Here is a 15,037-nt window from a genome sequence, read left to right on the forward strand (position 1 = left end):
GTGAGGAGGTCATAGCCACAGGATGTAGGCACACAAATTTCCTCTTAGCCTCAGTGTAGGTCAGTTAGTATATTCCATGAGTTTCCTCTCTTTCTGTAAAATCCCGCAGTCTGGCGAGCAAGGTGAATGATGCTCTCCACAATCGACACAGATGGGAGACGGGGCGCATGGAGTATTGGGTGCGATGGATGTCCACATGGGGCTGGAAGAACAGTGGAAAGACATATGACTGAACTTCCAGCACTTAAAGCACCGCATCGAGGGAAGTATATATGGCTTGACGTCACAGTGGTAGACAATCACCTTGAACTTCTCAGGCAGTGTGTCACCCTTGAAGGCCAAGATGAGGGCACTGGTGGCAACCTGGATATCCCTCGGATCCCAATGGATGTGCCAGATGAAATGAACACCTCATCTCTCCAAATTGCCAGGCAGCTCATCGTTAGACTGTAAGCTCTTATGAGGTAGGAGGGTAACAGAAACATTCCCTAACTTGCCACAAGCGAGTAATGTCCGTGACTGGGCAGAGGATGCCGTTTTTATCAATACTGACCCACAGTGCATTTTGGACAAACTTTTCCTCCAAATGCACCACAAGAAACTGAGGGTTCATGGACATGAAAGATTCCCCATTAACTCTCGTACATACGAGGTACCAGGGTGAATAAGCTTAAGCTTCACTGCCATCCTTAGTCTGGCGTTCCTCCCATGGTGTGGCCAGAGAGGGGAACGACTTGGCGTCATATTTCTTAGCATTTAAGTTAGACTTGGCCCGCTTAGAGACAGTTGGCGACAGACCACCAGCAAGAGGTGATGTACTCCACTTCATGGCGTGCCATCCACCCTGATGCCACCCACTCAGACCAGGGGCCCTCCTTACAGGTGCCACCCAGCCACAGCAAAGGCCATTTAGCAGGATGGTCATTGCCGGGAGTCCCAATGCCCCGGGGTAACGGCGGGCATCTACTCCTTGGCATACGTGGGGAATTAATGGCGCAGGCATCAGCAGAGTGATCCCTGTGTTGTCAGGGGGCTACAACCAACAGGGTACATGGCGGCCCCACCACAATGGACTGGCTACCGTACTGGATATGAGGTACAAAGAAGTCCATGGTCATCGTCGGCACAGAAAGTGACACTGCATAGTGCGTGGTGGAAAATGCACCCAGGAAGGTGTCCTCACTCAAGAGATGGAGAATGGGCGGGACTGCAATGTGACAACAAGGAAATGGGCTAAAGATCTCAATGCACGATGGACATGATCCACCATGTAAGGTGCCCTACCCCAATTAGTTTGCTCTTTGGGAAAATTTTGAAAAATGGAGATCAAATCCTACAGGGGACCACCACAAAGGCCAAAACATGTGAGACTCCTTTTAGTCACCACTTATGACAGGCAGGAAAACCTCGGGCCTATTCTTACCCCTGGACCCGTGGGGGTTCATATTTCATGAAGAAATTTAATATGATATTTTATTTAGTTATGACATGCAAAATTTCAGTGTTTTCAACTCACCAAAATAGCCTGAAATGCAGTTAAAGACGCAACACTTCATTTTTCCTAATGTGACAAGGAAATGGAAAAATTTTTCAAAAAGGACATGACAGGGAGAGTAGTTAAAGTTGTGCAGGAAGGTTCTATAGATGACGTTTTCAAAATGTTGGAGAACAACTTACCAAATTTTCTTCTTCACTGTGTTATCAAAGATAAGGGAATTCCGTTTTGAAATGAGAAAAGTTTGAAATGGTTGATTTAGCATTTGTGTTCTTCAGATTGATTTCAGTAAGAATTTCACTATGGCTCATCGAGATGAGGTGTGGAGCACACGCTGGAGTAATTAACATATCATTATTTACACACAGTCTATGGCTCTGAGCACTATGGGACTTAACATCTATGGTCATCAGTCCCCTAGAACTCAGAACTACTTAAACCTAACTAACCTAAGGACAGCACACAACACCCAGTCATCACGAGGCAGAGAAAATCCCTGACCCGCCAGGAATCGAACCCGAGAACCCGGGCGTGGGAAGCGAGAACGCTACCGCACGACCACGAGCTGCGGACATAGCACACAGTCTAGTTTCATACCCTATCAGCTGTGATTATCTGCAGTGAAATAAGTTAGCAGTTCATTTCTCTCTCTTTCTCTCTTTTTTTGTAAAAAGTAACAGTAGGGAACAGTAGCACATAGTAAACCAAAACAAAAAAATTTTTTGATGATTTTTTTATAACTTATCTCCCTGTATAGAACAAAATTTTGTATTTATCATTCTACGTCAAATCAGCTAATTTTGTTAAAACTTTTACCACAGCTGGAGGCAAATCACAAGTTCTGTAAACCTCTAGCTCAACATGTGGTGTATTTTCAGTGCCAGAGCCATCAGCTTGGAGGTCACTCAGTCAATACACATGTTACTGTGAATAAATCATCACATTTGACAACATGTTATACACTGGCTATTGCAGTGAGAAATCTGCATTTGGTATGTCTGTTCAATGGTTGATGGTAAGTTGAATTACAACATGAACCAAGTCAATGAGGTACCACATTTTTCCACAATTGCTGTTCGAAGTGTGTGTGTGTGTGTGTGTGTGTGTGTGTGTGTGTGTGTGTGTGTGTGTGTGTGTGTGAGGGGGGGGGGGGGGGGAAGGAACCATCACCACCACCACAAAACAACAATTTACATCACACACACCATTGCAGTTTCAAGCATTGGTATCTCCAGCCTAAGATTTTTTCATGTCACGGTTTTTTACTAAGGAAATTTATGAAAGACCACTTGATAAATAATTAACTTTGAAGCTTGTTTAGTTTATCAGATATTTGGACCTAGACTGGATGTCATATTTTATCATTAAATGTGACCAACGTTCAGTGTGAAATATATCAAAAATGGTTATCTGACAATTTTTTTGTTAACTAGTTCATTAGGAAGAGCAGATTTTTATGTCCTAGGCACTTGTTTTTGCTTGTTGGTATCTTTTATTTAAAGGATAATATTTAGCTTCAAATGTAAGCAATGTTGGGTCGGTAAATGTAATGTTTGATGTAAAAGGATGCATGAGAATTAATTTACTTTTATAATCACATAAATGGAAAACTTGCATTGGTTCATGGTTGCTTCCCTACTACCAACTTAAAAAAAAATGGTAACACCACTGCCAAGGGACCATGCCTGACAGCCTGGCAAGAACAGCCACAGGTGGAGTCTCTTCTCACAGGTTCCCAACCCTGAACTGGGTTGCTCTGTCATGGTTCCAAGTCTCATATAGGGCTCCTGATCAGGTTCCCAAGCCTGATCTGCTCTTTACTATTGATTGGACTTGAATTTTTCTTCATTTTTGAATAAAGTTTGATAGGGAACTTATAATGGCATCCTGTCAATGTTGTGACTGGGGCAGAAATGTTGGTGATAATGTGCTGCTCTGGCATCCAGCAATAATCTCTTTTATATGAACAACAGAATGAACATGCAGGACCCTCAGGATGCATGAAGTCTTTTAGCACATCATTCTGTTCAAGTGATATGTTGTGATATTGCTAGTTCTCCAAATACAGGCTATGTATTATACAGGTTGGAGATTCAAAATGTTTTCTCCATAGTAGACTGGTCAATGATAGCTATAAAAGATGCTGTATCATTTGAAAGTCTGCTGATGTGAAGCGTTTATCATCAGCCTGCACAAGATGGTGATTATATTGTTACAGAAATAGTTTTGCCATTTTCAAACCTTTCTTCTTGAGCTAATGTTGCAATTTCAGCTCTGGCCCTTTCAATAAAGAATAACTTGATTCTATTAACATTCTTATCACAAAATGTGAATAAGTCAAACAGTGTCGTCCTGAAAGCTTGTACAAGCTGCTAATCGTTTCGCTGTTCCACCAGTTTCATCATATGGTAATTTGTCATGTCTTATCCTAAAGAATTTCCTTTCAGTCTTACTTCCAAAATCATTTTCATGATTACATATGTTGATGAAATTCTTGAAATTTTGGTATTGGGCAGTAGAACAGTCACTGAAGTAATGGGAATAGTAGATTTCAACAATTGTTATTCTTCGATACTTGATCAATCTTGTCAAATACACTTTAACTATGTCACACCTGAGGGACTCACCGATTATGCAAATATTCAAATTTGGGATATCTTCAGCACTTCTGTAGTTTATTAACTACAAACGGGTGTAAAGTGGCTTGCCTGTTTTGTTTTCCCAGTGGAAGAAATGCACAGCATCTTGCACCACAAATGAATAGATTTCTATGAAATACATTACAAAAACAATTTTCTTCATTTTCAAACTGTTTTTGATCATCTTCCAATATTGGCTTTGATACATTGCAATGCACTACTGGCAAGAAAGGTTCCATATTTTTCCAGTTAATTCTGAAGTAAAATCTTCAGTTGCCAGCTGTTTTGTGTCCAATGTTTTGCTGTCAATGTGAACCCTCGCTTGCATTCAATAACACTTCAAGGATCACTTTTCTTGAAAGCATCTATCAAAAATAGTTCCAATGGTTCTTCTCACAATGATTGAGCATGTTGTCTTTTGGTTTTACGCTACAGACAGTTTTCTTCTTTTTCTTTTAAGTAGGCGTTTGTAATCTTCTGGGATTGGACTTTGGTCTATCAATAACTTAAGGCATACTGCACAAACACATCCTTAATGTGTTCCAAAAGAACTGACAGGCACACACAATTTTGGTTGTAGCTCACAGAATTTAGAGAATCCTAGGTACAATGCAGCCTTGAAGCATTATAAATAGTTCTTTCAGGTTGCAAATTAAGAGTCATTTCTGCCTCTGGATCTTCTGTCCTTCATTTGCAATAGAAACACAATCTTTGAGCCCACAACACTTCCTCCGGTACTCTCTTTATAAAATTATAAACTCTTGACTTCATTTGGTTCAAAACCTATTTCCCTTGCTTTCTTTCAGCAGTGCATGGTTTCCCTTTTTTTTTGTCAACTTTCTGGCAATTGGGTATGGCTCCTTGGCAATGGGATTATTTTTTTTGTTTATGACCTAAAAAATAAATTCTCATACATCCGTTTAAGTCAAATACGCACTTACTGTGCCAAAGTCACTTATTATTTAAGCTAAGCATTATTCCTTAAACAAAATATATCAACATGCAAAAACAAGTGCCTAGTAGGTGATAAAAATCAGCTCTTTCTAACTGAACTAATTAAAAACAAAAGTGGTTGACCATCATTTTCAGATATCAGACCAAGGAACATTGATCAAATATGATGAAAAAATTTAAGACACCCAGTCTAAATCCAAATATTTCAAACAAAACAAGTTGAAAGTTAATATACCATATGATCTTCCACATCTTATTTGATTAAAAGAAAATGTTTTAAGCTGGAGGTCTTTTTTCGCCTACTTTGAGCAGCAATTAAGGAAAATGTGCTACCTCATTGACATAGCCCATGTTCAACTTAGACCAAAAGTTGAGTAGAAACACCAATTTGCAGATTTCTCACTGTAATAGTCAGTTCGACAAACTTGATTTTTTTCACAACACCATGCATTTTGGCTGGCTGACCTCCAAGCTGATAGCTTTGGTGTAGAAACTAAGGCATATCTTGATCTAAAACTTTGCCAAAGTTCCTTTGAGATGTGACTGCAGCTATGGTAAAAGTTTTAACGAGATTGGAAAAAACACATAATTTTGCAACTATTAACAAATGAACTTATCATTTTAAAAGGACATTGCAAGTATTTCATTGTGTACTGTGTACCAGTGAATCAGTTATAACTTTTTACATTATTAATATATGAATAGCTTAGATCACACATAGGCAACACTGGGGGCAGAATCATCACAAAGTGATGGACTTCCCACTGAGTCACAGCTTTGTTCATTATTTTTGCTTGAAATCCTTTTATTTTGAAGTTGCTTAGTTTTCAGCTTCTTAGACCCCTCAAACATCTTTTCTCTTTTTCTTCTGACTTTACACTTTTCTTAAAGTTTTTTCTTCAATAACTGCTTTCTCAGATGTTGCAGTGCTTCTCCCTTTCAAGTGTACAGTTGTTTTTTAGGAGGCACTTTTGGATAACCACAAAACTCATTCAGTGAGATGTATCATTTGGTGGTGCTGTTGTTCAGTGTATAAACTGCAGCTGGCTGCCTAAAGATTTTGTACATTATATTCCAAAGTGTTTGGAGGGATCACACATCTGATTAAATCCAGTGGATCTACTGGATTAGGCTCACCACCAGAATTCAGAGAAAGGTCTGAAAATGCCGACATAAGGAAATTCGATTCATTGAAGATGCTCACACTAAGTGGAAAAATTCCACACTTTCTAAACCCAGAAGTTACATTCGTTGGTGTCACTGCCTAAAGAAAACATTCACAAACACCCTCTACAACTTGATAAATTGCCGTAGGCTTCGATTTCCCAGCATCCACGAGCCTACACTGTTTCAATGTGTACCGTATATAAGTGTCTCTCTGTGTACTAAATACACCATGAATTAGAACAAAATTATTAGGATTAATAACCTACATATCCACCACATCAAAAACTGGTCAATATTTAGCTAAAAGTGTATAGGCCTATCTGGTAATAAAATAAGAAATTCCTCTTAAGTGTTTTTATTATGGAAAATATGATATTTATAAACAGATGTTAATCGAAATTGATGGCTACCAAAAAGATGCAGTAACAGATAAAGAAGTATAAATCTCACCAAGTTTTCCAATGATTATGGTCAAAGATATCTTTAACGAAGGTCAACATATAGTGATATCAGCTGAAGTTAATAACATCACTAGAAACATCTGAAATGGAATGTTTCACTGTGTACTACTCTCACCCGCACATCAGCCAGTGTGACTTTCAGCAAAGACGATCATGCTCTTGCGTTAAATTGGTGTTTATTTTGTACATCCCATGGAAAGAGAGCTGTTGATGGTGATGGAGGAATGCTGAAGCATCATGTGTGGCAGTGTATAAAAATCTACTCAAGCTTTCATTACTAACAGATTATCTTATGTACAACATGTGAAATCCATAACTGATATAGTCAATATAATAGCATTTCCAACAGAAGAAGTAAAAAGCCATCCTGACAATTTATGGCAGACTGGAGTGATATCAGATCTCTTCCAGACGATCATCAGTCCGTTCCATTGCAAAACATACAGTTAAAATAGGTTTGTTGTCTGAGAAATGGTGAGCATGATAAGACATCCTGGGAAATTTTATTAAATGCCTTCTCTGAAAACTACCTAGAACAGACAGTTAGGAACCCAACTCAAGAAGGAAATATATTGGATGTAACAGCAACAAATAGACCTAACCTCTTTGAGAATGTCCATATTTCTCGTATCAGTGACCATGATGCAGTATGAGGCATCAATGGTTACCAAAGCACAAAGGACAACTAAAACACAAAGAAAGATACACATGGTCAGTAAAGTAGATAAAAACCAGTTGTCATACCTCAATGGGGAGGATGAAACTTTCAGCACAGGGCAGGAGCATGCAGAATGGAAATGAGGATATGGCGTTGTCGTCCAGGAGGCCCCATCCGGGGAAGTTAGGCCGTCGAGTGAAAGTCTTATTTCAGTCGACACCACATTGGGCGACTTGCGTGCTGGTGATGAGGATGTAATGATGAGGACAACACAACACCCAGTCCATGAGAGAAGAGAAATCTCCAACCTGGCCAGGAATCAAACCCGGGCCCTCTGCATGCGAGGCAAGCAAGTTACCACCCATCTAAGCAGGGGAACAGGAGCATGTGGGAACTCTGACTCAAGTTTAAAAGAATAGTTGACCAAACACTGGCTAATGGCTCTGAGCACTATGCGACTTAACTTCTGAGGTCATCAGTCGCCTAGAACTTAGAACTAATTAAACCTAACTAACCTAAGGACATCACAACACACATCCATGCCCGAGGCAGGATTCGAATCTGCGACCGTTGCGGTTGCTCAGCTTTAGACTGTAGCGCCTAGAACCGCACAGCCACTCCGGCCGGCGGACCAAACACTGAATAGAAATGTATCCAAGTAAAATGTTTTGTGGTATAGTAACTGATAGCAACTGTAAAGAAACCTATATGGAAACAGAGATTATTGCATAATAGGTGTAAAACAAAGCATATGGTTACAGGTAGACAGATGCTGAATGAAATATGTTTGGCTGTCAAAGAACAATGTGTAATGTCTTCAGTGACTACCTTAGCAGAATACTGTCAAGTGAACTTCCATAGAACCCAAAGAATTTCTAGTTGTATGTAACGGCTGTTAGTGGCATCAAAGTTAGTGTCCGGTCCTGGTGAATGGGACAGGAAGTGAAATTGAGGGCAGCAAAGCAAAAGCTGAAATGCTTAACTCCATTTTCAAATGTTCCTTTACAAAGGAAAACCCAGGAAAATTGCCCAAGTTTAATCCTCGTGCCACTCAAAAGATGAATGAAATAAGTATTAGTGTCACTGGAGTTGAGAAACCTGTGAAATTGTTAAAACTGATCTAAGCTCCAGGGCTCAAGGAACTCCCTGTCACCTTCTACATTGAATTTGCAGCTGATAGCCCCTCTTCCATCTATCTATTGTGGATTCCTTGAACAAAAAACTGTGCCCAGTTATTGGAAACACACATAGGTCACATGCATCTACAAGAAGGGCTGGTACAAGTGATTCACAAAACTACCACCCAATGACCTCCTCAGTGTCAACAGCATGGATTTTTAAAACACTTATCATGTGTTTTAAAAATCCATGCTGTTGACACTGAGGAGGTCATTGGGTGGTAGTTTTGTGAATCACTTGTACCAGCCCTTCTTGTAGATGCATGTGACCTATGTGTGTTTCCAATAACTGGGCACAGTTTTTCGTTCAAGGAATCCACAATAGATAGATGGAAGAGGGGCTATCAGCTGCAAATTCAATGTAGAAGGTGACAGGGAGTTCCTTGACTTGCACTTTTCTCACATGACATACTGAAAGCTTTGGATCAAAGCAGTCATGTAGATGCAATATTTCTTCATTTCCGAAAAGCATTCAACTAAGCATTTGACTCAGTACCACACCTATCCTTACTGTCAAACTATCATATGGGGTACCAAGGTAAATTTGTGATGGACTGAGAACTTTTTGGTAGGAGGATGCACCATTTTATCTTGGCTGGAGAGTCATCACCAGATGTAGAAATAACTTCGGGTGTGCCACAGGGAAGTGTGTTGGGATACTTGCTGTTCATGTTGTATATTAACCCTTTGACTGCTGGGAACGTGTTAACTCGTCATGCCTCGCCATTCCCCTGGTGCAACCAATGTATTTAAGCCTGGCCCTTGGTCTTCCCTACAGCGCTAAGGATGTGCTGTCGCATACCGTGTCACTGGTTTTTGCATTGCTAGGGCCGAGTTTAGGCACTCTGAGTCACAGATACTGGAGCGCTACAGACGTGTAAACACGCAGAGCTCTCTCTCCGCTCTGGAAACGGGAGAAATGTCACGTCGCTGTGGTTGCACAGATAGAGAGATCCTGGATATGCTCACTAACAGAGACAGTGAGTGTGAATTATCTGATGTTAATAGCAGTGATGAGTCTTCAACAGAATCTCAAAGCTGTAGTCCTGAGCCCTTTATGTCCGAGGGGAGAGCAAGAATTACAGTCAGCAGTTCCTCTGAATCCGAGAATCAGAAAGTGACAGCAAAACGGTTCAGAAAAGAGCACACTTAAGCGACACATTTGAGTAGAAAGAAGCCAATTTCCAGCTGTTAAACCATTACATGTTCAGCACAAAAAAATCAACTAGATACTGACCCAATCATTCCTTCGTTTTTTGTGGTATTTCTGTCTGAAGAACTGTTGCTATTTATTGCAGACGAAACAAATCCTTTTTACGTTTGCACGAGAGAAAATACTACAGAATCTGTGAATCCTCAACTGTCAAGGTGGAAAGACACTGGATTTGAGAAAATGTATTGTTTTGTAGCTATCTGCCTTCTAATGATGCAAATTGAAAATTGAGAAGTTAAAAATTAAGCGATTATTGGTCCAGAGATATACTTTCGCGCGTTTTCTCAGGATGTTCGGTCGTTTGACCGAAAAAACGCTAAATAGTCCCTTGAAATTTGATGGCGCCCGTTACTTTGGATCTCGCATGTACAAACCGTCCTTGCTCACTCTTATAGTAATGCTGAGTAATTTCATTCCGCATGAGTAAGCTGTTTACGTCCAAGTTTACCTACGCCAGAGTTCTGGTTGCCGGCCCAAGTGGCCGCGCGGTTCTGGCGCTGCAGTCTGGAACCGCGAGACCGCTACGGTCCCAGGTTCGAATCCTGCCTCGGGCATGGATGTGTGTGATGTCCTTAGGTTAGTTAGGTTTAACTAGTTCTAAGTTCTAGGGGGCTAATGACCTCAGAAGTTGAGTCCCATAGTGCTCAGAGCCATTTGAATAGAGTTTTGGTTAGAACGTATACATCGACCTACTCGCCAATAGACCCACAAGACACTATTTCTCAAACAAAAACAGTCGTCTGTAATTGAAAGAGCAATTTCACAATGCTTCTTTAACTCTGCACGCAGTGAGTCTGTAGGAAGCATCAGAATTCTGAGAGACAATTGACGATTATCAAGACTCGAATGGCTACCTGGATGTCACCGCTGGTTTACGGCATCTGAATGGGTATAACAATTGTCGTTCGACCTGTCTTCTGCTAAATATGTAAAAGACTGAACGATTCCAACTATTGAATGGGATACCTACATTTATGAGGATACATAGACGTTTTCATTTCAAACGACCCAATAAAAACATGCCGTTGTCGTTTACACGTTATCTTTAAAACTGACTGCGAGAAACAAAGCAAAATACTACATTCCGATAAATTTATTATCTTCGTTTTTTTAAATATTTTTATGTCAAAATAACCCTACGTAAACAGAGTACATTTGAATTCACAACACAGTTCATTTTCTCCACCTTAATTATTAAATATAAACGACCCGCTTCCATGGCCGAGGACACGCACGGAGTCGAAAATATCGATGTGCCGTTATTGACATTCGAGTGGCAATATCCGTAATGTTTGCCTTATTTTATTAGTACATTGGTAAATTATTTGATATCAAATATATTTTCATAGCTGTCTCTTCTAGTTCATATAAATACCTGAAGGTTCTCACTGTACTAAAGAATTTAAGATATATTACAAGACTTTTTAAACACGCGTGCATTATGTTCTGTGTTCTGAGCACATGTAACACTACATTGTTTATTTCTTTAGTGGCAAATGTACACAGCTTGCTTCACCAAACCTGGATCATGTCGATGTCTACCTATAAAAGATTAGCGTCTTTTGGGTTTTATTTCAATGATAATTCACTTTCAATTGCACTAATGTTACGTCCGTAACAATGGAAACATGCTGCTATGTGAAACTGCTTCTTATGATAGTAGTGTAGTACCTATAACTATTTCAGCTGTGGAAAATTTAGGAAGAAAATATTTAACTGAGCTTTTAAAATTAAGTAGAAAATGTTTAATTGACGTTTTAAAATCCTTACCTTCACGTCATCAGCTTCCAGAGACGCACGTAGAACTAGGCGTCCAATGCGCCCGAAACCGTTAATACCAACAAGAGCCGCCATATTCCTGAAATAGAAAAATATTTAATGGGGTAATGGCAAAAGAGGCAATGTAATACAGCTACTTCCTTCCGAAGTCCCTCGTGTAAACTTTTAAACTTGGGTTCTCGGTACGAGCCTAGTTTCATCACTTCAACGGATCATAAGAATTGATTACGGCATATGCTAAACATTACAAAAAGTTGTCCTGATAGGAAAGAAATTTGTAAAATGTAAAGGAAAAACACTGAATATGATTTCGTCATTATCTGTACATGGCAGTTATCGCCGGTGTTTCTTCTAAGATGTGCATAGGTACTGACAATATACACAGTGAAAACAAAATTTCGACATATTACACTTATCTTAATCGCACATGTTCACATTTTGAACTGTGTTCTATGTACCTGTGTAAAACGCATCTACTCACGGTTTTGACAAACACTGTGGATAAAATTAAAGAAATTTACGCGAAACTGTATGAAAAGTTCTAAAGAAAATGCACAATGGATCAACAGAGACGGATAATTATGTCCAAAACCTAAGTGAGATGATGAATCTGGTTTACGAGTCACTTCAATGTATCACGCACTAATGCTCCAATCCTGATTATCACAATTTCAAATTCATTTACATACGAAGTAAAGGGCGAAACCGTTTCCTTGTGCTGATTTCATGTACACTGTCTGCGGTCAATGTTATTCAAAATACTCATAGATAACGAAATTCTAAAATTGATAAATAAGCGCTTAAATGAAGAGAAAGAGATATTTGTTGTGAACACAGTCTAACAAAAGGAGGGATAGATTTTGCTATCTTGGACGCGATAACAGCTAAACTTTCACTTGCACTATAATGTACATATTTGAAACTAATACTTACAGAGGGATGTAAGTTCCTAAGTTATTTGTATGTCAGCAGAAAATAATTTCAAAAAATTTTGAGGTATTTTCACACTCGACTGCTGTTGACGGCGACAATGAGTGAACTGATGGATTCAAAGAGTTTCCTGAGCTATACAACAGTCACTTGTTTCTGAGAAACCACAAATCGATCAACACTTGAATGGCGACTTTTGTATGTGGCTAATGTCTAAGTTAAAGGAATTCCAATCTTTCTTTTAATCTGAATTGCTAAATAGTGTGCTCACGCTAAAGGCCAAGTAAACAAACAAAAGAAATTGATAGACGACAAATGTGTAAATTAGGACAGTAGTTGATAAAAAGGTATATGTTGCGTGCATGAATATTGTGCGTCGGAGACAGCAAGAATACTTACTGCTAGTTATAAGTAAAAGGAAAAGGTTTCAAACAACAACAGTACCATTGCAGAGTTTTATTCATATTTCGTACGACTGACACAGTTAAACATTTACGACTGACTACACACAACATACAGAAACTACTTCCTTGTGGAATTTTGTACTATTATTATAGAGAGACCGTCATACGTTTTAGTGTTAATAAATTGGACGTGAATCGGGTAGAAAAGAGCGAAATGTCCAAAAATGTGAGTTAAATGCATCATAAATTTAGAGAGTATTGTGGTGTGTATTAACTACCATGTTCCAAACACACTTTCCGTTACATTCCGGGTCTGACGTAAATGCCATTTTAGGAGTACTTTACGCTTTAAACAACGTGATTTTTTTTTAATTTGCGTAAGTCAGCCATGTGTCGATAAATTATATATCATTATCTTTGAATCTTCACCAAGATGTCCAAAGTTTGTTATTAAACTGCCAGAGATAACTCTAAAATGTTTACGATGACGTTGACTACGAGACGGTGGTGAAAAGTTGTCTTTCATATGGAAAGACGCACAAAAGAATTGCCAACGGTAGTGCGCACGGGTCTGTTCGCAAGTTCTGGGTACGTTAAAGCATAGTCTTTTTCTTACTGGCCTTTTGCATGTTGCTCTTGGGGTTGACCGCTCTAAAGCAGTGTGAATGCGTGCAAATATACTCGTAAGGTTTCTACGAGGCGTGTTTTTTCAGTAAGTACCGTTTTGAAATTTAAAAAAAGATGTGCTAAGATATCTCAATAATTTTATTTTTACATGAAAGCCTGTACCTTAATCTACTTTTCTACATAATTTCCGTCAATACTGAGGCACTTGTCATAACGTTGTACCAGTTTTTGAATACCCTCCTCATAGAAGTCTGCCGCCTGACTTGTTAACCACCACTGCTGTGACTTCGTCATCGTCTTGAAGACGCTGACCGCCCAGGAGTTTCTTCAAGTGCAGGAACAGATGGTAGTCACTGTGCGCAAGATCGGGGCTGTACGGAGGGATCTAGAGTTTCCCATCGAAAAGATGTGATGGGATCTTTGGTCTGATTCGCCAAATGCGGACGGGCATTGTCTTGCAGCAAAACGATGCCCTTGCTCAACTTCCATGGACTGTTGCTTCGATTCTGGTGAGACGTAGGCCACCCATGTTTCATCGCCCGTAACAGTTTGGTGTAAGAAATCATCACCATCGTTGTGGTACCGCTGAAGGAAAGTCAATGCACTATCTAAACGTTTGGTTTTGTGCACATTCGTCCACATTTTCGGTACCCAATGTGCGCACAATTTTCGGTAATTCAAGTGGCGGTCACAATGCCATACAAAACACTACGAGAAACATTAGGAAAGTCATCCCACAAGGGGGAAATAGTAAAGCGTCTGTTTTCTCTCACCTTGTTCTCCACTTCCTGCACCAAACTTTCATTAACCACCGAAGGACACTCACTCCGTTGTTCATCATGCGCATTTGTGCGGCCGTCTTTAAATGCTCTCACCCACTTTGTTACCATTCCATCATTCATCTCACGATGAATATCGATCGCTTTTAGGCCTTTAGCACTAAGAAATCTTATAACAATCCGTACTTCACAGTCGGCGGGACTCACGATTATCGAAGGAATCTTAACACTCTGTACACAACGTAAATAAGGAAGAATCAGACTGTAATGGCGTCAGTGCGTAGATTAAGGTACAGGCTTTCATGTAAAGAAAATTATTGAGATATCTTAACACGTCTTTTTTAATTTCTGAACGGTACTTACTTAAAAAAAACACGCCTCGTATTTCGTAGCTTTAGCGTAAGTCATTCTTGCAGATTCATAAGTGATTTACGGATCCATATGTCACGTGTTTCATCCACTGAAGAACAATCACATTTGGTAACGAAGTAATTAAGAAAGTGCTATTGTGAGACTTAAATGCTCAGATTTTCTACCTCTACATTTATACTCTGCAAACCACTGTGAAGTGCATGGTACAGGATATATTCCATAGTATCAGTTGCCGGCCGGAATGGCCGAGCGGTTCTAGGCGCTTCAGTCCGGAACCGCGCTGCTGCTATGGTCGCACGTTCGAGTCCTGCCTCGGGCATGGATGTGTGTGTCGTCCTTAAGCTAGTTAGGTTTAAGTAGTTCTAAGGGACTGATGACCTC

The 15,037-nt window shown here is 39.8% G+C and overlaps 1 protein-coding gene across 1 annotated transcript in view; it reads right to left on the reverse strand.

The window, feature by feature from the left end:
• Window positions 1–12,580, reverse strand: part of LOC126455591 (glyceraldehyde-3-phosphate dehydrogenase 2-like) — a 100,425-nt gene extending 87,845 nt beyond the window's left edge. Inside the window, exons 1-2 of the mRNA XM_050091348.1 lie at window positions 12,478–12,580; window positions 11,536–11,623 (exon numbers count right to left, since the gene is read on the reverse strand). Of these exons, the coding sequence (XP_049947305.1) occupies window positions 11,536–11,619 (84 nt within the window). The 5' untranslated portion in view covers window positions 11,620–11,623; window positions 12,478–12,580. The remainder of the gene's footprint in view (window positions 1–11,535; window positions 11,624–12,477) is intronic.
• Between the last annotated feature and the right edge of the window lie 2,457 nt (window positions 12,581–15,037).

The sequence above is a fragment of the Schistocerca serialis genome, chromosome 2 (genome assembly GCF_023864345.2).
Source record: "Schistocerca serialis cubense isolate TAMUIC-IGC-003099 chromosome 2, iqSchSeri2.2, whole genome shotgun sequence".
Lineage (NCBI taxonomy): Eukaryota > Metazoa > Arthropoda > Insecta > Orthoptera > Acrididae > Schistocerca > Schistocerca serialis.